Source organism: Alosa pseudoharengus, unplaced genomic scaffold, assembly GCF_046254945.1.
Source record: "Alosa pseudoharengus isolate Yale_2024_CS ecotype anadromous, Long Island Sound unplaced genomic scaffold, YU_APseudo_1.1 YU_APseudo_1.1_scf_4, whole genome shotgun sequence".
Taxonomy (NCBI): domain Eukaryota; kingdom Metazoa; phylum Chordata; class Actinopteri; order Clupeiformes; family Clupeidae; genus Alosa; species Alosa pseudoharengus.
In genome coordinates this window covers 12401996-12428834 of record NW_027468774.1, presented here as the reverse complement: position 1 = coordinate 12428834, position 26839 = coordinate 12401996, and the positions used below count along the sequence as shown (strand labels likewise).

General features: G+C 38.9%; 1 protein-coding gene across 1 annotated transcript in view; it reads right to left on the bottom strand.

Annotated features, from left to right (window-relative positions):
• Positions 1–26059, bottom strand: part of odad4 (outer dynein arm docking complex subunit 4) — a 69271-nt gene extending 43212 nt beyond the window's left edge. The window contains exons 1-7 of the mRNA XM_076265870.1: positions 25943–26059; positions 15652–15783; positions 14071–14224; positions 13948–13992; positions 13245–13267; positions 3033–3168; positions 2254–2478 (exon numbers count right to left, since the gene is read on the bottom strand). Coding sequence (XP_076121985.1) covers positions 2254–2478; positions 3033–3168; positions 13245–13267; positions 13948–13992; positions 14071–14224; positions 15652–15783; positions 25943–26059 — 832 coding nt within the window. The remainder of the gene's footprint in view (positions 1–2253; positions 2479–3032; positions 3169–13244; positions 13268–13947; positions 13993–14070; positions 14225–15651; positions 15784–25942) is intronic.
• Between the last annotated feature and the right edge of the window lie 780 nt (positions 26060–26839).

Genomic DNA, 26839 nt, shown 5'->3' with positions numbered 1-26839 from the left:
ATGCAGAGATGGTTACTAAGGTGATGCTAGTATAGACATGGTAGTTGTAAAGCTTAATAAAAGTTGATAGTTTAAAAGTAGACAGTTTAAAACTTGAATGTAGATAAAGTGGTTGATAGACTGATAGTTTAATGCATGTTGATAGACAGTTTAATGGCTGTGTATAGGTAGATAGTTGACGATAACGGAATGGCTGAAGTTCATTTTTTTAACTAATGTTGCTAATTAGCTAACTATGCTATGAAAGTTAACTTAGCTACAAATCTAACTATGCTAACAAGCTGTGCTAATTGTGCTAACAGTGTTACTTAGCTAACTTAGACAATGTTTGCTAGCAGTTATGTTAACAATGCTAACCATGTTACTTAGCTAACGTTTGCTAACAGTTATGCTAACTATGCTAACAATGTTAACTAGTTAATTAGCTAGTGAGGACTTATTTTGAAACAGTTGTGGGCAGAGGAAACATTTGGCTGGAGTCATAGTATGGCTGAACAGTTAAAAAGTTGAGTAGTTTAATTGGTTAAATTATTTAATAGGGAATTATTGTAGTGCAGACTTTTATTTTGAAACAGTTGTGGGCAGAGGAAACAGTTGAACAGGATCTGTAGTCTTAAAGAGAGCCATATGTCATAAAGCCTGAGACAGAGTAGATAGTTGAAGTAGTTGAATGTAGATAGTGTAATGGATGTCGATAGACAGACAGTTTATTGGATGTTGATAGGCATATCGTTTAATGGATGTTGATAGATAGTTTAATGGGTGGATAAATGAATGGTTTAAAGAAGATGGATGGATAAAACGTTGGATGGAATGTGCCTTATATCCTTGTAGAATGGAGAGGCACAGAGACAGTTGGTCTAGTTGAGCAGTTGATACAGGTGCAGTCAGCTTAATTGACTCTTTGAGGGGGCCTAGTTGAGCAGCTGGCAGCTGATACAGGTGCAAATCAATTTAATTAGCTCATTGTGAGGTCATAGTGCCAATGCAAAGTCTATGGGGGAAAATAAGCTTGATTTTTGTTAATATTTCAAAAAGTATAAAGATTACAGAAATTAAAAGTACATTGCTCAAGTGTCCTTTTCAAGACCTACGTTACGTTTGAACAAAGAATTGTGAATTGTGAATTAGACGCAGAAATTTTGGTTAGGAGAAGAAGAAGACTTACTTACATGTTATATACTAACAGGTTTTTAAATGAAAATGTCAAATGAAAATAACTGACATCAAAACCAAACGAGAATATTGCAAGCAGTTCAGAGTAATGCAGCTAGCTAAAGTTTACAAGGTGTACACTAGCCCCCGCTATGCCATAATGTTGACGCTGATGAGAAAGCATATTACTGTCAAATAACATAATTTTAGGACTACAAACTAAGATAACCATAACTAGAACCGATTTAAAATATATCTTACCTCAGTTTATCCAGCTGTGTGGGTATCAATCGATGTAATCTCCCGAAGTACAGACGGCGTCCAGCTGTCCACTTCAATGTCCAAGTTGACTGAAGTGACATTATTTTTTCATGACTCATCTTCAAGTATCCAACATTTTCGCGCCATAAACCTCTTAACCAATCATATCAAATTAAAGCTCATGTTGTCAGTATTACGGGCAAGATTTCAGAAATAAAATCAGTCATTGGACAGCTGAGATATTACTCGATTGGTCATCGTTACTAGCCTGGCGAGCCAGACCCACATTAAAATGTAGGGTCTGGGCACTCACCGTTCGCAGTGCTCAGTCCGAGGGGCGGGATAATCAGTTGTCTTTCAAATTCCCTCTGCACGCAATAGGACGCAATAGGATATTTGTTTTCAAGTAGCAGGGAATTCAAGCCAAACCGTTGCAACTCTGCCATCAATCATTATGTTAAGCCCACCAAACGACTCTATACACGATTTCAATGCCCTGATTAAGTTTCGATTTCTGGAGCTCACAAGCCAACGGAGAGTTGCTAGACTAGCCCTGGCAGCAAATGTAATTTGCTGCCGCTAGGGGCACGTCTAGATTTCTAGGCTACATCGTTACAATAGTAACGAAATTTGAACGATCAGGCACGTAAGGGTTAACTGTTCATTTTAATGTTAATATAATGTAAGTCGCTTTGGACAAAAGTGTTGGCTAAATAAAATAAACATAAATATAATAATTGTTGACTTAGTGACTATGATAAAGACTAAGTCATGTAAATCAAGAGTTGTAAATGAAGAGTTGTAAAAAGTTGTAACTTTTTAAAAGCTCAGACCCACCATTGTCAATTTGCTCCAGGTTGGTAAGAACATAGCGTGTGGGGTCAGACAGGGGATTGTATCGAGTATTTTTCCGCTGTTGCTGAAGAAGCTTCTGGTCCCGCTGACGGGCGTAAATGGGCTTCTGTTGCTGCCAGAACTCTGTGCGTGTGTCCAAATATGAGATACAACTTAAAATAAGGTCCTGCAAACGCTCCCCACTGCTGGTCCTTCCTTTTACCAGGTCTAAAGAAAAACATACATATTTGACATAATAAGAAAAAAAGACATCATAACAACAGGAGCAATGGACTTCCCATCTCAGCTTTCATTTTATACTGGAATAACAAAGTGGCAGAGGTAAAGTGTTCAAACTCAAAAGAAATGTCTGACTGTAAGTCATTATTATATGCTGTACCTAGGGCCAAAGATCCTCGATTACTGACGAAGATAGAGCAATGCAATTTGTTTCTATGGGAGCAAAAGGGGAACAGTTCTGGTCTGAATAAGTTATCTTACATCACAAAACAAACTTTTTCTCTTAAAGCAAAACTCTTGCCAAAATGCAACCTAGGGTCTTTTTGTGAATGTACCCGAGTCAAACTTTTGTTTAAAAGCATAATTACAATGTAAGTGCCACTTTTAAGATTGACCGTATTTTTGTTGTCGGGTCAAATGGCCTTTTGAACACTAAACAGTTTACTAAAAAGAAAGGCTTTGAACAACACACTTTTGTCACTGTGAATTCAGGTCAGTATAATCACTGCCAAAAGCAGATGCAGGCAATTAAACAAACATACCATCATCTCTCAAAAGCTTCTCCAGGTACTCTTTATCACTATACAGCTCTCCTAGCAGCTGTTTGGCTGTCTTCTCAGCTTTTGGAGTCTTCTGGCCATGCAACCTGTCGTCCTTCTTTAGAGGATAGATTAAAACCTTGGCACGATTCTTCTTCATCTGCAGTAATACATGAAAATGTCTATTTACAATATGTAAACAAGTTTACTTGTAATGCAAACTAGCACTTTATTTCTAATACAGTTAATTCAGAGTACAGAGTGTGCAATTTCCTCTAGTACAGTGCTAATGAGTATGTGGTTAAAAAAAAGCCCAAGACAACTTAAGTGTGAGACTGTAGCTTTATTCACGGCACTGCTACCCACTATGGGGTAAAACCTCGGTGCCTGGGGTAAAGCCTCTGACTTTTTATATTTCCATGATTGAGGCCGGACCGGGGCCGCAGCCCAGACGGCCTCAGGTCAGCCCTGGAGGTAGCGAAGGGCTGAATCGGGGCTGAACCGAGGACTTTTGGAATGGAATACGATGCAACAATAAAACCGGAGAAATTTAAAAATAGACCGCTAGCATTTGTTTAGGGTTGCCTAGCAAATTAGACCGCTAGCTTTTGTTTAGGGTTGCCTAAGAAAATGATCTACATATATATAAAAACTGCAAAATAATTAAGGATACAGGTTCTTACAATGTTACTTGTTTAAATGTCCTTGCAATTAATTTGACATATGCTCGCGGTTTCGTTGCTAAGCACTGTTTAGAAGTTTCTAGCATTGTTAGCTAAGGCCACACACCGGTGTTTAAGACCCAGGAAAAGCCTTGGGCCAGCCCCGGTCCGTAATGGAAAAGAGCCATCAGTGTCAAGTAATAAGCCCAATTATTAAACACAAAACAGAAATCAAGAGATGTTCCCTTACCTTGATTTGTGGAAAACAAATGAGTTCACTAGAAAATATTGCCAGAAGTTTGCCATTGTTGGCCGCTATATATAAAACACACACACACCTACATGACTTTTAGCACTTTTACATCCCTCTCCCTATGCTACAGACCTTTTATTTATTTTCTTATTTCATCACACGTCAAAACACACACACACACACACGTGACACACACACATATCTGACTTTCTCCCACACACATATCTGACTTTCTAAGTATCTCCATAGAACTTTTTATTTATTATTTTTGATTTCTCCTCCATCTATCTACCCATGTCCTTGATTGCCTAGCCTTTCTGCCCCCCACCCCACCCCCATCCCCAACACACACACAAAAAACACACACACTTATATCATCACTGTCATCACCTCACATAAATATACAGCACACTGCTTGGTACAGTAAGCCTCCTCTACATACTTGCTGCACACTATCCCCCCCCCCCCTACATACACAGCACATTGTCTTCAGGATCGATCTTCTCCAACACACATCCTCTACATACTTACAGCACACTGCCCCCACCTACCCACACACACAGTCACTGCTCCACTCCCCTCCCGCCCACACACACATCTTCACTGTCATCACTCACATACATCATACATACAGTACACTGCCCCCCCCCCCTCCCCTACATACACAGCACATTATTTCATCAGGAAGCTTCTCCAACACACATCCCCAACATACTTACAGCACACTGCCCCCCCCCCCCCTCAATACACAGCACTTTGTCTCATGAGGAAGCTTCTCCAACACACATATTGCACACTGCCCTCTCCCCACATACACAGCACACTATCCCAGCTCCCTTGTCATCCCCCCAACACACACACCAAGACCCCTGGCAGTTGGGTTAGCCCCTTGAACCGTGGATTTGCCCAAGGTTTCTTCCTTGGTAAGGGAGTTTTTCCTTGCCCCTGTTGCTCTTGGGTGCTCCTTGTTGGTGCCCCCCCCCCCCAATCCCAATCCTCCCCCACCTTTCTTATGCAGCCCTTGCCACTTAATCTACTAAACCCCTCTTCTACTGCACTTTTACCCCCCCCCCCCCCCCCATAAATGTACAAATAGGCTGACACCAGATATAATTTCACTGCATTTCTTACTTCCAGTAACTATATGCATGTGACAATAAACTTCCTTGTATCATTGCTTTATAGCTACAGGCATGGGAGAAGTGCAACATCTATCTTTCGTGTGCAAACTGGATCTACGAAGCTACAAAACTTTTTTACAGACACGAATTTTGGCAGTGTTTTGTCGTCGTTTCTGAAGAGCCAATCAGCGAATTTTGGCACTGTCTTGACAGTTTCTGCAGAGCCAATCAACACATTGCATCGCCTACTGACTAGCCAATCAGGGGACGTCCTGCGTCACATCTCTCGACCAGGGTCGGCAGGCACAGAGCTAGCGAACTTAGGTCTTAAATCTAACAAGTTATGCTTTTTACAACAAGGTTTTTGATGGAAAAGTGGTGTTTAATTTCCATAATCTTTGTTTAGTGAACGCATAAAACCGTCAGTTTTTTGCTAAGCAAGAAGAATCAAGAATTACGATCTTTGAGTTTGTTTATCGTAACCTAACAACTGAGGCTTTAAGAGTTAAAATTAGGATCTTTGGTTCAAGTCCAACATCAATCATTCTGCCAATGTTAGTTTTGGACTGGATATTTACATGCCAACACAAAAGCTTGTAAAAGTAGCCAAATAAGAGTTTGTTATACCAACCCACCCGACCTACCAATATGTGCATTAAATATCAACCCCACCCGAGGCAACCCGCAAATTGATATCTTCAACGTTACAGTCAGGAACGCCTCATATAGGGATCATGTTTTAATGCAGTTTAGGAAAACTGTGCTCCTATAGGCTTCATTCCACGGCTAACTGTAACAAATTCAACTGAACTTACTCTGCCGGACTCTTCCTTTCCGTCTGCCTCTCTCACCTTCACGCACGCACACGTGAAGCACTGCCTTGCAGTTTGGAGGAGAAAATAAGCTACTTTACCATGATAAGCCCATATAAAACTGTGAGAATGGAATAATAATAATGGTTTCCACACGCACGTAGACTCAAATAGACTTATCCTGTCCCGGCTTGAAGTAAGCCTATAGCCTTTGATGAAGGTATACCTACATTAAAAGAAGACAGCTTTGTGAATTATTGTGTTTTAATCGCCACCGCCCAAGCAACACAACCAACCCATAATCAGCAAATAGCCTAGTCCTACCTCACTATAGCTACCAATATAAATGCACTTAAACTGTAGACACACACAAACTCTTATTTGGCTACTTTTACAACCTTTTGTGTTGGCATGTAAATATCCAGTGCAAAACTAACATGGGCAGAATGATTGATGCTGGATTTGAACCAACGATCCTTAGATCAAAGCTCACTCCTCTAACCACTGTGCTACGGCACATCTTGTATACACTGAAACTGCAATCATTTTTAACACTTAAAGCCTCGGTTGCTAGGTAACAATAAACAAACTCAAAGATCATAATTCTTGAGTCTTCTTGCTTAGCCTACAAACTGACGGTTTTATGCGTTCACTAAACAAAGATTATGGAAATTAAACACCACTTCTCCATCAAAAACCTTGTTGTAAAAGGCATAACTTGTTAGATTTAAAGGAATTATCCGGAGTAAAATGCACTTTAGATCAATTTACGGATGATTGGGAGTACATACGTTGAGTTGACATCCAAATCATGTCATTCGGATGTGTTTTAAGAAAGTTCGATGTTACCGTTTTTAGTCAAAACTCGTTAGCGTAGAAGTGAGAAGGGCATATTATTTCGCCGCTACAAAACGCTATTTTTATACCTCTTCTAGAGTTCCAAACAACATTACACTTACGTGGTAGTGAGTAGAGGGTCCCTAAAGCCAAACCGAAGTATCCCGAGGTCTTTATGTGGTCGGATAAAGAGTCCAGAATGAATTTCATCAAGCCAGTACCTTACCGGAAATGTTGTCATCTTTGCTGCCATCTTTAGGGGAAAGTCCGTAGGAGTCAATTGCCAAGTGTGCTCTGGAAATTCACAATTTCGTCGCCGTTTAAAAAAAAAAAAAAAAAAAACATAGTCCAGTATTTCTTTTGAAATTGAAATGAAGTTGTATGGACTGGACTATGTTTTTTTTTTTTTTTTAAACGGCGAAGAAATTGTGAACTTTCCCCTAAAGATGGCAGCAAAGATGACAACATTTCCGGAAAGGTACTGGCTTGATGAAATTCATTCTGGACTCTCTATCCGACCACATAAAGACCTCGGGATACTTCGGTTTGGCTTTAGGGACCCTCTACTCACTACCACGTAAGTGTAATGTTGTAGCTATAGGCAAAGTTCTGGCAACAATGAGAAGTTTGCCACTAGTCACAAATAGAGCTGCACAGTCCCGCCCACAGCCAAAATGCGGTTAGGTGCCGGATGTAAGATTCCCATTCATTTGTCCCATTGACGTTTGGAAAAATCCGTATCTAAAGAGTTTTACAGCATGTCTTAGGCTAACCAGCTACGGCATAACTCATAAGCATACAACATATCATTTCGAGTGAAAAAACGAAGAGAAAATCCAAAAAAAGTCAAAGGTACAAGACTGTGTACATATTTTCATTTCCGAGTGAAGGAACTACTCATCCCATAAACCACCGCGCCTCACTGAATAACATAGGCAAAATCGGCGCAATTTATTTTGCCATTTAAACCATTTCCAACCGGCGACAGCACGCGAACCCTTTCCTCCAAACAGTGATTTTTATATAGTGAATGTGCAGTTAATGGCAGTTATTTCAGGAGTAATCGTGTAAATAATAGTGTTTTGATATTGACATTATATCACATTAAGATTTTCGCCATCTTTGTTAATATTTTTCGCTGAGAAAGTTTCAAACTATGACCATAACGGCCTTTCCACCAATCAGAGGCATCACTGTGGGATTGTGGGATTGTTCAGGATTGTGGGTAATGGAGTACTTATCCAAGAGATCGCGAATAAAAGGCATTTATCTCAAAACAAGGTTAGTGCCCCATGAACACTTGGCGTCTATATGAGCATATACAATCGCTTAGTACAGCCGTAGCTGGTTTTAAGTCTACCACGTGCAGTTAAGTTTTTATGGCTTATACCGCAATTGTCAATGGAGAAATTGCATTGAATTTTTACTTCCGGCATCGGCTGTGGGCGGGACTGTGCAGCTCTATATGTTCGCCAGTGATTTGCCACCACACTTGCCAATTGACCGTTCGCAAAAGCCACGCCCCCTAGTTATTGTTACTACGCCCGTCAAACTCAAGAGAGTTGTCTAGAAATTCAATGGTACAGTAGCGTACAGTAGCTGTTAAGACTCTGTAAAAGTTACAGCACAAGAGGGTCTTTTAGAGAGCCACGGACCTAAATTCATTTTCAATCATTTACAATCTGTTGAAAGACTGCAGTATGACATGGAGACACATGTATAAAAACTCATATCTAGCTTTGTTGGGTGACAAACTTAAACGGGAGGTGAGTGTGATTCACTGATATTAATATTAGCTGTGCTAGATAGACTTGCATGCATGTTAGGACACTGGGCCATGTCATGTAAGGAACATGGTGCTGCCAAAAAACGGAAACATAGCCTAAATTGCAGAGCCACTTCAACTTTATTATTATATGGTGAATAAATGTTGGGCAGTTCCAGCGTTATGGATGTGACAATTGGACTCATATTGGTAAACAAAATGCCTTAGAGTGGGGGCAAAATTAGTATCAGTGAATTAATTTGCATAACTTTTAATGTAACCTCTGTCCTCTGAATACTGAAAAATCCTCAAATTTCATATAATCAATTTCATCCTAAGAATACAAGGCATTTTATCAGCGTTATGGATGTGACATGAAATGGACACACTTTTGTGAGAGATTACAGGTTTTCTACAAACTCTGTGAATTTTGAAGGAAACTGCCGAACCTATGATATATGTAGCATGAAGGAGACTTGAATGAACACAAAAAGTGTGTTTTTGAAACTATGCGTCATTTTCGTAATGCATTATGTAGGAAAAACTGGCGTTATGGATGTGACGGTTTCACGTTATGGATGTGACGTGTCTGAACCAGTCCTCGACAAACTACATAAAACACATAATTAAGTAGTGAATTTTGATATGAAACAATTGAAATAGTAATCATGAAAAACTATGAAATTATTGCTTCCTCAGTGCCCAATAAGATCCACAGGAAGAATCAGGACAAGTCATTTAAAATATAAAAAATATATATATATTTTTTTTTACCGTCATCAATTTTGGTCAGTGATTCCCGGGTTACTGAAACACCAGGGAACATGAAACTTGGTGGCCACTCCCCTAAATAACTAGCCCTACCTGAACCGTTGCATCCAAGATGACAAAATATTTATGGTATGTTAGTCTCAAGAGCCCACATCAACCTAACCCATACCCACTCATTTGTGATTTGCACACATAAAGCACATGCATGCGCACGTGCACACACACACATACACACACACGACCACACACACACACACACACACGCACAGGCGCACACATACAGACAGGCAAGCACACACACACATAAACACATACAGACAGGCAATCACACACACACACACACACACACACACATGCACAAACACCCACCCACATGAATGCAGACACATAAACACACACACACAGGCACGCATACGCATGTGCGCATGGAAACACACACACGCATAAACACACAAACACAGGCACGCATTCGCACATGCACACACACAGACACACACACACACACACACACTCTTATAAACAAAAGCAAACTCACATATGCACACACTCATTTACATGCACATGAGTTGCAGGAGTAGGAGATGGAGACAAATTCACAAGCGTGATTTATTTTTGCGAAGAGAATATGCAGGACTGAGAGGCGGTCATATTTTGTACCGCTATGCGGTAAATCTAGTTTATTGCTGCCGTTACTAATGTTACTCTGTGGGTATTAGCTACAGAGGACCTGACACTTCAAATGCTGGCATATCGCGTCACATTTAAAATTAAACTGTGTTAAGCAGACGTGAACGGCAGGCTGAACAGATCTGCAACAGAAGGAGGTTGCTATGTTAACTCCAGCTGCAAAGTCAGCCATCTTCACCAGCTAACACGATAATCCAGTTACTGTACAACAACAGTATGACAGTTACAGGAAGATAATCGCTCAGATTTTTCGTTATTAGGCCACTTGAAAATAGGCTATGGCTAGGCTAATCACTGGAGGTATTTTAATATTATGTTTGTTTTGCTAATAGTTAGGCAAGGCCTCCTTGTGGTTTTGATCAACCTAATAATCTTTGAAATGTCAATTGTAGGCCTAAACACTAAGGTGAAATGCATTGAAACTGACATGCCACTAGAACAGACGTTTTATCGGCTTTGAGGTATAACAAAGTCTCCAGTCTTGTAAATTCACATTATGTAACATCCATAACGTCATATCCATAACGCACCATTAAAGGTTTTAAAAGTAAGAAAGGGGCACAATTTGGTCATCACACTTTACATTGATATAAATCAGCTTTGCACAGACACTATGGACATTGTCGCATTAACACTGTATGTGTAGCATAAACTTTTCCTATAAAACATTATGGATGTGACATGGCCATGGAACTTGCTGACTTAAAAACAAAAGCCTTACAAATGTAAGGAGTTGTGCTCTTAAAGGCAAGCTGAGCATAGACATTACTCTACCATTCCCTTGTCAATCTGGAATTTGTCAAATGACACAATTTGTTTGAACCTTGGGTCCATTTATCAACTTTTTAAATATGTATAATATTACCATGTGAAAAATGTTGTTTCTGTATGGTTGCACACAATATTTATGATGTAAAAAGAGTGTAATTCTCCATCAAATTCAATCAGATCAGTTACAAACAATAAAATATAGACCTAAATGAAGATTTTAACAACAGTTCTATTTGCGTATGCACAACTTTTTTTTTCCATGGTAAGGATGACCTTTGCAATGGAATTGCCCTGTTATACTACTGTGCACAGCCCACTGATCTATAGCACAGCCCCATGCTTCTCTGACGTGATGGAGCTAGCACGTTATTAGCAGCAGTTAGCTAACTATGCTAACGTTAGTTATCTACAAGTCTCCTCCAAGTGACAATCATTTTATATAATGCTGGCAATGCTCTAAACAATTAACATCCTTATTTATCTTACTTACATAGAGTTGACTGTGTGGCTTAATCCACAGATGTGGTGGATCACTGTTTTCGTTATAGTTTGCTAAGGAGTAATGTTAACCCTTTGCTTTAAAATAGTGGAGATCTGGGACGAGTAGGGCTGGGATAAACGATTTATTTTAACGATTAATCTAGCGATTATTTTTTCGATGCATCGATTAATCTAGCGATTCATTTTTTCAGTCCGATTCGATTTCGATTCGATTATCTCCCAATGAATTCACTAATAGCAACTTATACATGTTTATTTACATATATGAATGAAAAAACATAAATTCTTTAACATTGTAATAAATGTTTATTGCTCTTAATATTCCAAAATAAAAGACTATACAAGTGCAAAGTAATGCATTCTTAGTCAGAGGTAGCTAGTGTATGTCCAATTGAGTGCCTGTCATTTTAAGACGTTCATGTGGGAATCCTTAACACAGTTAAAAGGCTGCTGATGTGTGGATGCAATTCATAACGTAGTTTCAAATAACGGTTCGTACTTCTCCTTTGGACAAGCACTTTTGAGTCTTGGAAAACACTTTTCCATTTACATCGGGATTTTGCAAACATTCAGAGTCAATAAAATGAGCCTGAGTAACGAATACAAGCAGCTGCAAGTAAGCATGCTAAACTTGACATCCAAACAGTATTCTAACGTTAGCTTTGAAATACTGCTTGATTGCATACTGTAACTTAAATTAGTTTAGTCTCCTCAATGTACTGTGTTGTGATAAGACCTTAGCAGAGTTTACCCTAACTTTAATGCTGTAGTTTTGAACAAATTTGCGCAGCATGGTCACGATGCTAAGCGGATTTAATAGCAATTTAGCCCACTGTGTTCTATGCAGTGCTTCTATGTGGCAACAACAATCCTTCAACAATCGTGAATAATTTGTTAAATCACATGCAGAGGAGCAGCGGGTTCGTTACGAGAGAGAGCGGGCGGGGCGAGGAAAGGCTGTGTGAGTAAAAAGTGCAGCTCAACGAAATGATCTTATTTTTTATTTAAATAGTAGGACTACAATATAGAACATCAATGTGTGGTGGCCGGTTTTGAATTCGTGGTGCCCAGCCACAGATTAGTCAACGTATGGAAAACACTGAAGGTGTAAAATTAAAAATATTTAGCAGCACATGTTATGCTTGACGAATCGACGCTCATATTTTGCGTCGACGTATTTTTTGCGTCGACGTCATCGATTATGTCGACGCGTTGTCCCAGCCCTGTCCCGAGAATTTAATCTAATTTAACATAATTACAGAAAACTTAATCAAGATTAAAAGGCATTTTTCTGTGTATCGGTGTTGTGTTAATCCCACATATGTCATTTGACTGTCCTTTTGAACTCATATCACTATAAAATCCCATAAAACCGGACAAATATCAAGGCTCCCAATACATTTCTATGGAGCCATAAGGTGAAGTTGACGGGCCATGTCTGCCTGCACGGAGCTACTGGACTGCCATTGGCTCATCTGCGTTCGATGGGCGGGGTTTTGCGAACGGTCAATAATGGCAAACCTCCAGTGAACTTCTGGCGGCAAACCTAATTGCATTGCATGTAAATGCAATGGACTATTATCGCTGTTCTTCTTATTATTCTTCTTCCGACCAAATTCAACGTTTAATGCGACTGAAACCGCTGAACCGTCTGACCTCATTCAAAGACTCCTACAAAGCTCTTGTAACGGACAATCGTACAATGTATTTTTCATATTTGTGAACTTTATACTTTTTGAGATATTTACGATAAAAGAGCAATAAAATCCCATAGACTTAACATTGACCGCCGTGGCGGCAACTTTTAGCATTGTGAACTGCACCTGAAAGCAATCAACAGCTGGTCTGCTGCAATCTTTCTACCACTGGAGCTGTGAATCGTTTTGGCCTGCCGTGATACTTTACTTGCTCGTAAAACTCTCCTCCAGAGGCACATTTCTCTAACTACAGACAAGGTAAGTGGTCCGATTATTGGTATTTGACTCATATATGTCGTCAAACATTATGTTATGTAGCCAGGGTTGGGTCAGATTACTTTGAAATGTAATCCATTACTGACTACAAATTACATGGCAATTTTTGTAATCAGTAACGTAATCAGTTGGATTACCAAAAACATGTAACGTAATCTGATTACTTTAGGATTACTTTTAGATTACTTCAATAAATATGCCCATTACGTAAGTAAAAGCACAACTCAGCTTAACCTTTATATGGGCACACCTGGACAACAAATTTATCGCTGGATTTTTTTGACCCAGGGACATGGCCTGAGATTGGTATAAAAAAGGGAAGCATTAAACCCAAATGACACCATGTCCATTTCAATGGACAATTAATTGTCCTAATTTGCATGTGAAAATATGACCTTGGCGCAAACTTGCGGCAACTGTTCGCCAGAAACCTGAAATTTCTGTAAGGGTTACCCATAACAATAGTCCATCCAATCAGTAATATAATCAGAGATATGGACATCGCAAAGCCCCTTAGTCACCCGTCTTGCCCTATGCCATGACCAACAAACATATTTCTCAATATCTAGAAATTCCACAGAGGAAGGCTCTAGGGACAAAGGAGATGTCTCAATACTACTCAAAAAAAGGAGGGGAACCATATTCTAACAGTAAATATAGATTAAACATGTCATTAAATGAGAATCCAATCATACTTTGACATATGTATTATATAAAATTACACCACAACTACAAAAAAATGTTTAGTTACCTCATCGGATTTACAGAAGGAGACATCACCCTTGTTTTCCAGTTTGACAGATGATGGGCCTAAATCCAAAAAGAGAAGGTTTTCAGAATTCTACCCTGACCTTTGTTTCAACTATCATTTATGTTTCATATACTCACTGCCCACTGAATTGTTAATGGCCTCTTGTGCCTTCTGAATTCCCAGTCTGAACTCTTGCAGCTCAGGGCGGAGTTTGTGCCCTCTGTGATAAAAGACCAGTGCAAACTCAAAGTCCCCCATGGTGTACAATGCTTCTGCCTTCTGGTACAAACCCTTGGGGAGCAGTAAACAGTATCATTTCAAGTGGCATTTTCGCATGTTTGTATGTTAAAGCTGGAATTATGACAAATCATTTGGGGCGTTCCATGACAAAATGAGTCCAGTTCGACAAAATTAAATAATGGGTTTATTGGATATTCATAATCCACATAACTTAGGGTTTAAAACAAGGGATCATTTGTTTAATTTCGTTTAGCCAACCCAGAGATGTTGGCCAAAATGTGAAAGTTATCCTCATCTCAGCAAAAAAAACAAGTTTTTAAAAAAATCAGCTTTAAAGTCTTTGTGAAGTGTAAATGAGCATATTATGTATATTTCCTCTCAACCAATCACCACAAGACTATGCATCCTGATAAAGTTCCTTTTGCCTTTGGAATTAAAATAGCCCCAGTGCTGTCGCTGTCAATCTCTGTTGCCTGTTCTCCAAAGAAATCCGTAGCCAAAGATTGAATTCAGAATCCAAAAAGATCCGAACTACACAACGCAGCGCAGCTTCTAAAGGCTCCATTCAGGCAGGCAGTAAAACTCGTGAGACATTATTAGTTACCTATAACTTGTGAGGTAGCCTATAATGTTTGATCAACTTTTGAAGACGACAAGGACAACCATAGCCTAATGCTTAGTGTATAGCCTAATGTTTTTGTTTTTAAATAGGCCAACAACTCCAAAACATATTGACTAGGACCAATTCATGCCTAATGTGAATTGGGATCACGATGGTTTGTCCATTGCCATTGCCAAGTAGCCTACTTTAAAGCAATATCCCAAGCTCTTGTTAAAATCTAGCAAATAACACACAAGCAAAAGGCTATGAAACAACACCAACAGCCTAGTTTACACAAAAACTTGCTAATGTTCTAACTGGCATCTATTTGAAATGTTATCAGCAAAGTTGCAATGTGAAAACTTTGTTTCACGGTTCTGATAACTTCCAAACTAGATAATGACATTACTCTTTATGCATGAGGCCCATATCATCACAATGAATTTGAAGCTCATGCTAGAAATTTGATGCTAAAAACATGTGACAAACATATCTCATTCATATCATATCTTAGCTGCATTAATATTCCCGAGCTGTCAAAGAGGCTACGGAACTATCACTGCACGATATCACTAATTAAGCTGCTCTGACGGGAGGTAGCCTGTTTTACGCATTTGCTGTTAAAATGCCTACTAGTGCTGGGAATCGAAACACTTCAGCATAAACCATGTAGGCATTTAGTCAACTATCCGTAGCTTAATCCAAGTAGGCAGTAATTTTTTTTCACTGTATTAGTCATTATTATAGGAATAGCATATTTTTCTAACTGAATACTGCATATTTTCTGTGGCCATCTGTTAAGCTTCTTTTATATTCTTTAATTTAGGGAAAACTTCCCTGTTTATAAGCAGCTAATACAGAATGTTATAAAACTCACCTTGAAAAATTCCTTGTCTTCTTTGAGGGAAGCCTCTGCATCTCGTAAGGCATTCTCAGAATCCCCCATCTTCACATAACATCTGGACCTGGCAACAAGGCAGTTCTTCTCATCGGGTTGCAAAATCAATGCCTACAAGAGGTTGGATGGATGGATGGAGATGGATGAATATGAATAATTTTTTCAAAAAACTCCTGAAGACCCAGCTCTTTAGAGAACATCTCCTCTCATAGCACCACTTACAACAAGTCTTGCTGATCCTAGCACTCACCAGCCGTCTTAAACTGACACGTAACTGTTAAAAACAGCACTCACTGATGCACTTATTCTTACTGTACTCTAATGTTTTTTAAATTGTCCTAAAATTGTTGAGAATTGCTCTAAAACTTAAACTGTTTACCATGTTGTTACTCGCTTTGGCTAAAAATGTGTCAGCCAAATGTAATGTAATGTAATATAATGTAATGTAATGAATAATATTATCACACAAACAATACACATTAGGCTCTAGCCCGACTGATTTATTGGCCGATATTTACCATTTTCTAAACTACTGGTATCGGCATTTAGAACAGCTATAACAGATAAATATTTTTAAATTAAGTAAAGGAAAACCGAATATTGATCTTTCATGTCCAGTATTGTCATCGCGTGGTTTGTCCACCAGATGGTGCAGCTTCTTCCTGCAAGACACATCGACTTGTTTCCACTTCCTACAATGACAACACTTGGCTTTATGAGGTGGCTTGTGTTTTCACGGTTGGGTGATTTTCACGTGAAATGTCACTGCCATTTCTTCTGGAAGCCTAAATAAACCTGTTTAGTGTGAGTGTTTATCAGACATGCTTGGTTTGTACTGCAGTAACGTTACGGTTAGAGCCATTGGTCAACAGCCAAATGTTAGCCTAGGTCCAAAGGTAAAATAACGTTAACGTTAGCATTGGCTGAGTGATGAAGGCTAATTTGATTGTTGGTGTAGTTGTGAAACATAAACGCAGTTATACTGAGTAACTTCACAACAGCACTGTAATTGTCTCTTTTGACTGTCATCCCATTCATTTTCTGACCATACTGACAGGATTAGTTAGCCACAACACTAACGTTAGCTAATACAATGGAATGGTTTGCCGGTGGAAAATAACAGCAGGGTATATACCTTGTCAATGATGCATCCTTTGGGAAAGTTCTGTTTGCTAAAAAAACTCATCGCAAATCAAAGTATTGTAAACTTTGAAAGTGTACAGAGGTTATAACAAGACCTGTATCTGTAGGAAGAAAATTCCATGGCTTCCTGGTCTGGTATGTTTAAATCAGCAGGCACGTTTCGAATCAGCACTGCGCAAATCTGGCTAAATGTCCGTTGTATTAAAAGATTCAGCCAGATCTGCGCAGCGCTGCATTATCGAACGCGCCGGCTGATTTGATGATACCATTTGAAAGTTGTGTGACCCATTTCCATTCCATATGAACATTCCATATATGCTTTCCCTACATAAATAATGTTTTTTTTTTCATATTTTTAACTGATAGTTAGGTGTAATATATATTTTGACATATTGTTTTGTTTATTGTTTTGACAAATTGTTTAACTTTTATTATTTAAGATGTGCACCTATTACATGATGTATGGTGAATCACACACACATAAAACACAGAAATCACCCCTACACACAATCACTCACTCACACTACAGCCTTTACGTGATATAAGTTACCTGTCTTGGACTGTCTTTTGTTGTTTGTGAAATACATATAATACACATTTTTGCAGTAACAGTGGTGTGATTTATCATAATAGCATGACACCATATCCTTTGGTGTGACATGAAGAAATTATGAAAATAAAAAGGCTTTTTGGGTCTAAATCATACAAATCTCAATGGGACAGATGGGAAAAAGCGTCAGCAAAAGTCACAAGCAATTTCTTTCTTTTATATCAAGGTAAAAAAATATTAAGTTTATTAAAAGATTGAGGACAAATGCCTTACTTTGTGTATTGCTGAAGAAATATACTGTAAAATGTAATACATTTGCACAAGTAAATGTTAAATATTAATGAAGTTATGATAGAAGATTATGATACATTGACTCACACAAAAAAATTTACTCAATTATAATTTTACACACAATAACTTTCATGTCAAACCTTATGACAATTTTAGTCACTAACACAACAAATTAGTGAATAAATATGAATTCCAATACCAAATCTAAAAGACCGTACATATTTCTGGGAATGGGAGAGTCAGTACAACAGGACTAAGGACATACTCACACAATGCCATCTGCACCATACCCGAGTACGTTTGACCCCCAAATTCCGATTCGTTTGACCAGTGTGATCGCTCCATACCGTACCCGGGCACGGTACGCTTATCTGTGCCTGGGTCCGCTTGAGGAGGTGGATTCGAGCACGGTACAGTTGGGCTTATAATCGCGCCTATGCAAAGATTCTTGAGCACAGCAGCTCAACCATGTCTGGGTAGTTTGATAATATGCAGTAGGGCTGGGGGGTATTCCATCAACCTCGCTTAAGGCCAAACCTGGCTTATTTCGATAAGTCTCGCTAATTTTAGTGAGAATTCCGTTCCATTAATGAGGTTAACGTGAATCCCAGCTTGGTAACCATGGGAATTTATGCCACAGAACTAACCTGCTCCGTAGCAGGTTAACTTTCAAGCCTAAATTAAGCTGTGTTGCAAAAAAAAACAATCAGTCGGAAAACGAGTCCAAAAAGATGGTTCCGTCAACCTGTGCTCTCGTCACCTGTAGCCTACAACTTCAAAAATAGAAGTAGGCCTAGAAATGTTTTTTCCGACAGTGCACCAAGCATGGATTTACACATTCACTAGCTCCAAAAAATGTATGAAGATTATGCGATTAAAATTTTTTTAACTTCACATGCGTGTGGTTCTAGGAATCATGCTACTCTGTGTCACTTATGTTCGGTGGTGGTGTAACGTGCAGCGAGACGGCATAAGAAAGGATACATTCTTGCGGGTTCGCTGGTTCGCTTCCCATACGAAGTATTAAGGCTACATTGTTTATCACCTTGATAATGGCATTTTTAGTTATAATCTTTGATGAAAGACATATGTCTACTGCTGATAAAGGGTCATGCACATTTGGTAGGCTGTTTAGTGACAGCTTTACCAGTGGGCTATATTATATCTGATGCAAGCCAAAGGATAATTATTCTGTAGCCTAGGCAGCTAATAATTAAAACTGCTTCATGTGGCTATAGGCTATAATTTATGTTGATACTTAGGCCTATTTATTTTATGACCACCTACACCTATACAATAATTTGGAGCGAACACTTTTAATCTAAGAACGTAAGCTATAGATAGTTTTGAATATCTATATGCATATCCATAAGTTGTTTTTGAGTTTATACTATTTATTCATTCACTCGTTTTGTTCAAGCATAGACTGTATAGTCTATGTGTTCAAGAGTGAAGCCAATCAAACTCGCAATTGATTTCAAACCATACCATTGCTGTTTTAAATGTATGCTTTCATTATTCTTCAATTTCTGTAGGCAATCTATTTTTTTCTCTCGATGTTAAATTTGATGACTTTCGATGAAAATCCTGTAGATGGCGCTTGCCAAATCGAACAGAAATCGTCTAGTATTGTCTTAATTTTACGACATATATCCTCTTTTCGTCAATCTACTGTTTTGGTCTACTGTTCTACCTCGTGCACGAGCAGAGATGAAGCTGAACTAAACCTCGCTTGAATAAACGAGGCCAAGATGCCGCTAACTTGAGTTAATGGAACGGCTTCAGCCCCAAGTGAAAGTCTACGCTAGTTCAAGCCAGGCTATTTCTGTTAAGCGCCGCCTTCATTAGCGAGGTTGATGGAATATCCCCCTGAACGATTAACTGCATTTGCGATAATATTGTGATATGATGAAACACGACTTTCTTACCACAAAGGCTGCGGTTACACTTCGCAATATGTGACATCACCAAAACGCATACACACACACACCCTCACACACATGCACCCACACATACAAACACACCTACATACACAAACACACACACATACACACAAAAACACACACACAAAAAAAAAAATTACATGCAGGCACACACACTCAATAAACACACACAGAAGCAAACATACACAAAAACAACCACACACTCTGCACACACTCAATTACAAACACACAAAAAAGGAACAAAGTATGACATGAACACAATTTGACAAACGTGACTTATTTTTGTGAAGAAAATGTGCTGGGGCCTCATGTACAAAGCTTGCGTGCGCACAAAAATGCTGCGTACGCCACTTCTCACGATCACGATGGATGTACAAAGACTGACTTGAACGTGAGAATGTGATGTCCTCCACACAAACTTCATGTCTGGCGTACACACATTTCCAATGTGTATCGTCAGTTGGCGACACTTTGGGGCTGTTTATACGAGAACGATTGCGAAGGAAGATGACAAAATATTTTATCATAAGTGCCTTTCGTTTACCCGGCGACCCCGCCTATTGGGGCTTGAAGATGCAAAAATCTGAAGACTCCTTCCAGAGTGTAGAGTTTTGAAGACGACCCGGGTTGCGTCTCCGTCTAAACGGCTAAACCAAAGATCCTTGATTACCTCTCTGGCTAAACTGTCAAATTAGAATGTCTGCGCGTGACATACCCGCCAGCGGTCTGGAATGCATATCCAATCGAATATCACATACTCTTGCGTCTTCATATAAACAAAGATCTCCCCCTGAGAATGCTCGTCTAAACGCGAATAAAAAAATGAAGACGAGACACCACTTTTGCGTCTTCTCTTTTCATCGTCACTGTATAAACGTAGCCTTAGAGGCAATGCAGCGCAACAACATTAGTTGATCGCGAGTCTAGGCCTTTATTTGCACAGTATATTGTAAAACGTGGGTTATTAAAAATGATAACACTTCGAAAGTAGTCCTATGTTTGTATATAAATGGACATGCAACATGCTCAAATTCAACTGTAGACTTATTAGAGGATACGAATTAAAAGGGAATGTGAAACCTATAGCCTGGAGATAAACTTTTTTTTAAAATTAGTTTGATGATTTCAATGATTAAACTTTGGAGCAGGTTTGAGTATGAATGGATCCACAACTGAGTTTTCTTTGTTATTATTATTTTTTTTAATTCTTTATTTATTGGACAATAGGAATATTACAATTCAGGAGGTGTACAATACATCCACTTAAGTTATCTCCCCTCATTGCCCTTTTTTCTGTCCCTACTATATATCACAAACAGTTCAGAACTATTTGACAAGAACAAGGGATGTAATGGTTACAGCATATTTACCACATAAGGATTTCTCTCATGACATAGGGAATAAAAAGAAAAAGGATAAAAAATAAGAAAAACATGTTTAAAGATCTGACAGTATGTTCTTCAATAATCATATAAACATAATACAAGGGTATATACAAATCAGTTAGGTGCTTCAGTTCTACAAAATGCATTAGTGTGATGACCCTCCCAGTGTTTGTGTCTGTAGTATATGAAGTCCATACAGTCCATAATTTAACAAACTTGTTCATTTGTAACCGATGTGAGAATGTGATTTTTTCCATCAAATATATTTTATTGATTATCTCTGTCCATTCCTCTGTCGTGGGAGGGTCAGGTTGTAACCAGTGTCTAGTAAGAGTTTTCCTCCCTGCTGATATCATAACACCAAACAGGTACTTGTTGAAGTAAACATTCATATTTAAAAGAAAATGAGTATTTCCATGGTACTAAACTGAAATATTAATTTGTAATATATTCTCTATTGTTCTGTGTATCTCAGACCAGAATTGTACTATTACGGGACACTCCCAGAATATATGCCAGTGATCAGCTTCCTGATTCCCACAAAGTCGCCAACACTTAGAGTTGTCTTTTGAAATGTGTATTTTCTGCTTTGGAGTGATAAAAAATCTAATTAAACATTTCCACCCAAACTCTCTCCACGTATAGGAATTAGTACATTTCCACTGAAATTCACAGCAATTAGACCACTCTTCCCTTGAAATGGTCAAGTTACCTTCATTCTCCCATTTATTTTTTACATATTCTGTGGAGTGTACTTTTTTAGTCATAAAGGCTTTGTATATTCTAGATATAATACTCTTGTTTAATATAGAGTATGCGCCAAGTAAGACTTCTTTAACCACAGGATCATCATTATCTATATGGTTTTTGATAGCTTGATCAAAGTAATGGCGTAGTTGCAGGTATCTATAGAAGTCCTGCTTTTCTAGGCCATGGTTTTCCTGAAGAGTTTGGAAGTCTTTCAGTTGCCTTGTATCGATTATGGAGTAGAATGTAGTAATACCTTTGGCTATAAAGGTTTTAAATGTACCATCCATTTGGTTGGGTTTAAAATCTGGATCATAGGCACACCATTTAAGTACTTTCAGTTTGTCTTGTAAATTATATTCCTCTTTCATTGTGTTCCATGTTTTAAGTTGGAATTTTAACCATAGGTTTTGGATACCATTGATGAATTTTCTTAAGTCTGTATTACCCAGTACTGTCTGTATTGGAGGGTTCCTAATCAAAAATAGTTAAATGTCTTTCCATCTGGCGTGGTAGGTTTGATTACATACATTTAGCAGAGGTCTAATCTGGGCAGAGAAAAAATAATCTCTCAGGTGGGGTACTGCCATACCTCCTTCCTCCTTTGATAATTGCAAAGTTTTGTATTTAACTCTAGGTTTTTTCCCTTGCCAAATTAATCTGGAAATCATTTTATCCCATTCTGAGAATTGCTTGGTGGCTATTTCTACAGGAAGAGACTGGAACAAAAACAACAGTCTTGGGAGAATGTTCATTTTCACAGATTCAACCCTTTGAAAAAGACTCAGGAATGGATTGGTGTTCCATCTCTGTATACCTGTTTTTATTCTTGACAAGAATAGTTGATCCTTGCGAGTGATGAGATTTCCCTGGGGATCAATATCCCTAGATATTTTAGTGTATTTTGGTCCCATTTCAGGTTGAATTGATCCTTCAATTGTCTGGGTGGTGTGTAGTTCAGTGAGAGGAGCTGTGTTTTCTGAATATTAAGTTTGTATCCAGCATATTTCCAAAAGTGTCCAGGAGCTTGAATAGTTCAGGAAGTGAATTAGTAGGTTCTCCCAAATATATCAAAACATCATCTGCAAACAATGCAGCCTTATGTTGGTCTCCGTTTATAGGTATGCCTCTTATGCTGTCAGTCTGTCTAATCCACTGAGCAAGGGGCTCTATGTAGAGTGTGAATAGAAGTAGGGATAATCCACAACCTTGCCTTGTACCTCGCTCTAGATTAATACTGTCTTAAGTATCTATTGTATTGTATACATGTAGTGACCATCTAATATTGTCGTGGGTCTGTCTCTGCAGGATGAATCCTGTTTGATCTGTGTGTATGACCTGTGGTAGAATCTTTTCAACTCTCTTTGCAAGAATTGAAGTGTATAGTTTGTAGTCTGTATTAAGTACTGATATCGGCCTATATGATCCGCATTCCAGTCTATCTTTTCCCTCCTTCGGTATCACTGAGATAGTTACTTCTCTCCATGTTGGTGGGGTATTTCCCTCTTTTAGAGCTAAGTTAAAGGTTTTAAGTAGGCTAGGTGTCAGCTCTGATCGGAAGGTCTTGTACCATTCAGAAGGGAACCCATCTGGGCCTAGCCCTGGAAGCAAATTTGCTGCCGCTAGGGTGCGTCTAGATTTCTAGGCAAGGTAATAGATGCTCAAGATCTTGTTATGTCTTTAGGGCACCCATCTGACTGCAGCACATTAAAAAAGTAACTTATGCAGGAAAGTTTGTAAGAAACTTTTGTATTGTTATTTGGTATTTGTTATGTGGTAGCAAATGATGTTGACTATCAAAGAAATAGACCTAATGTAGGAATGCACACAGATATTGCAACAGATACGCTCAGGCCAATCCAAACTTTTCTCATCTGTTGTTCCTCATTGGTGGAACACACTGCCAATCCCTACAAGGGCAGGGTCATCCCTCTCCATTTTCAAAAAACTCCTGAAGACCCAGCTCTTTAGAGAACATATCCTCTCATAGCCCCACTTACAACAAGTCTTGCTGATCCTAGCAATTACCATCCGTCTTGAACTGACACTCAACTGTTTAAAAACAGCACTCACTGATGCACTTATTCTTACTGTACTCTACCGTTTTTAAATAGTCCTAAAATTGTTCAGAGAATTGCTTTAAAACTTAACTGTTACCATGTTGTTAGTCGCTTTAGTTAAAAATGCGTCAGCCAAATGTAATGTAATGTAATGTAATAATGGTGTAGGCCTATCTGATTAAGACCCAAAGAGTGGTTGAAACGTACAATTAAATTACACTGAGAGCAAAGAAGACTATCTTCACTTTTTTCTCTTTGTCAAAGAAATCCCATAAACACAGGAAGGCCAAGGGTAGCCTACATCAGATGGCCTAAAGATTTGGCTCTTCTGCATAGCATTAAAGGGAGACCAGGCAACGTTTTCGTGTTAATTAATCATCTTCCTAAGTCGGTAAATGGTTAAATGACTCATTACGGGGTGAATGAAGGCTCTCTCGCCCGCCCCTACTGCCTGTAGGAAGAATATCCCACTTGCAAGTTCGGTGTATCCTATCCACCGACCGAAGCAGGATCAGTTTACAGCACAGAGGCAGGCTAATGAAACGCTAGAGATTGTTGCAAACGTGTGTATAATGGCAGAGCCGGCGAAGAAGCAGCGAAAACCCTTGATGGAAGACGCAAAGAAAAGGAAAAGAGCTTCAGACCGAGTGAGGGGGAGTTTCGTAGAGAAAAAGCATCAGGCTTTTCAAAGTGATTTGCATGCAGTAATTTGAACACTGACCTTGATCTAGCCTACTTTGGCTATTTAAAGGTAAAAATAATAATTATGTAGGAAGTTTAGAAGTTTGAAACCCAAAATTGACCAAAAGTGCACCAAATTCAACACAAATGACTCAATACACTTGGAGGAGGCCTGCGTCCTTTCTTTTCCAGATATTTTAGGATTTGGATATCGCTTCAGTATTGAGTATCAAGACATTTATGGCAGGTATTGTATCGAAGTCATAATTTTGGTATCGTGACAACACTATGCCAGAGCCACTCTGTTTTCTAGATGTCGAGGATCTGAGGTTCTACCACCAACAAGTGATGCTGCTCAATGGCATATTAGAAGAGCACATTATCAAGATCTAGTATGGAGGCAAGCACACCAAATCCAGTTACTAGAAGTAAAATGTGTTTTACTTGACGGTTGTTGCTGACGGTAGATGGCTGCAGTTCTGCATTAGGCTTATTCCCGCTATCTAAGTTCATATACTGTAGGATTTCTGAGTTGAAGGTTATCTGTGCAATTTGTCATTGTGATGAAATGCATTTAACACCACGAGTGACTCACTATGTTAGCAATAAAAATATGGTTGTGTTTTGATTAGAATTTCCGAGTTTACATGTTAACTGTAATCATGTTCCCATTAAATACGTTAATAAACTATAGTATGGCTTCTTTAATGCTCAAACATGTATCTAGAGAACACTTTTATTTGGTTTTAGTGATTACTTTTGATTACTTTTTCCAATTTAGGGAACATAAACAAAAATAATCGCTATTTTATGTTAAAATGCTGATTATGCGGCTTAGAACTCAGAATTGAGCTTGGTAAACAGCATATTCAGAATAAGCACCCTCAAATTAGGTATGAAGGGTGTTTTACCAACTTTTCCTCAAATTTATTGTCAGAAGTTCTCTTCTGTGAAGCTGCTCTCCCAGTCTAATGTATTTGTCACTTACTATTCGTTTCTATACAAACCAAGACGGTGGATTCCTAAAGAAACGCAAGCACCCACACCATAAATGTATCTAAATTAGCTATGTACCAAAAATTACATTTTACCGTGACTCGAAGAGCTGTAAACAGTCTTGTAAGGCTGCGTGTAGGCCTACCGCTTGGAGCTCCAGTGGAATTTCGAAGTAGCGACGAGTCTAGAACTAACCGTTCATGTGCTGTTGAAAGTGTGAAAGTAGACGACCCACCACCTCCGAGCGCGGTGAACAAAATCGGATATTTCAGGCAGTAAAAGCCCCGGTAAGAACCAAACCAGATTTTGTTCAAATCTACACACCTATGGATACTAAAAAATGTAAGGTTCATTTATCAAATGTTATTTGGAAGTATTAAAAAACATCGTTGTTTTAGATTTTTCGAACGAAATGAGTGATAATTGGAGGTGTTACGACAATGCTTCAGGTTTTCTGAGGTTAGAAGATCTTACCGTGGTGTAACTTTCAATTGCTTTCACATAATCTCCTTTGTGGAATAGTTGGTCACCCTCTGCCATATAAGTGGAAAAGGTGCTTTTGGGACCTTGCTCTCCTTCCCTTTCAGACATTTCTCTTCGAGAGTGTTTAACTTTATAACATTAAAGTTAGAGTCAATTGTAAAGCCTAGCCTAACACATAGACAGTAACTAAATGCTTCGCACGACGTCGCCTAGCAACACTGCAAAACACAGGAAGAAGCGTTCGGGACAAGTCGGAACCAAACCTTTGGTCGGAACTCTGATACGGTGCACAGCGCTTTGCGAGCAAGAAGGCAAGTAGGGGGAGAGGGAGTTGTCGGTACGCGATCTGTGCTGCCTGCCTGATAAAAGGCCTTGTGCACATACATCACGTCAGGGGAAAGAAACACATTTTAATATGACAAACATGGTTTGGTTTATTCTGACAAGACCCACTTGTAAGCTCTTGTTTTCTTTTACTGTCTATGCTTGTAACAGCTGTAGGCCTAATCGGTGATACTGCAGGTGTGCCAGTGTAGCAGATGTCAAGTGGTTAGGATCCGTTGAATGCACAGGTCAAGACGAATGAATTGCACACACACACACAGACACACACGGAAGGATATCTGCAACACTGTCTACTGGGCACAGAATGGGGCACTTTAGAATGCGTGAACGCACAGCGGTCTCAATCCCATTCCCCCTTACAGCTTCCACTTTGCAACTCATATACCAGTAATTATAAATAATAAGTTATAAATATGATAATAATTAGATATAAATGACAAAAATTCAATATAATACAATACAGAAGTTATACAATATGATAAATAAATATAAATAACAAAGTCAGGCCCCTTAGATTTATACTATGACTACAGGCCATAGAAT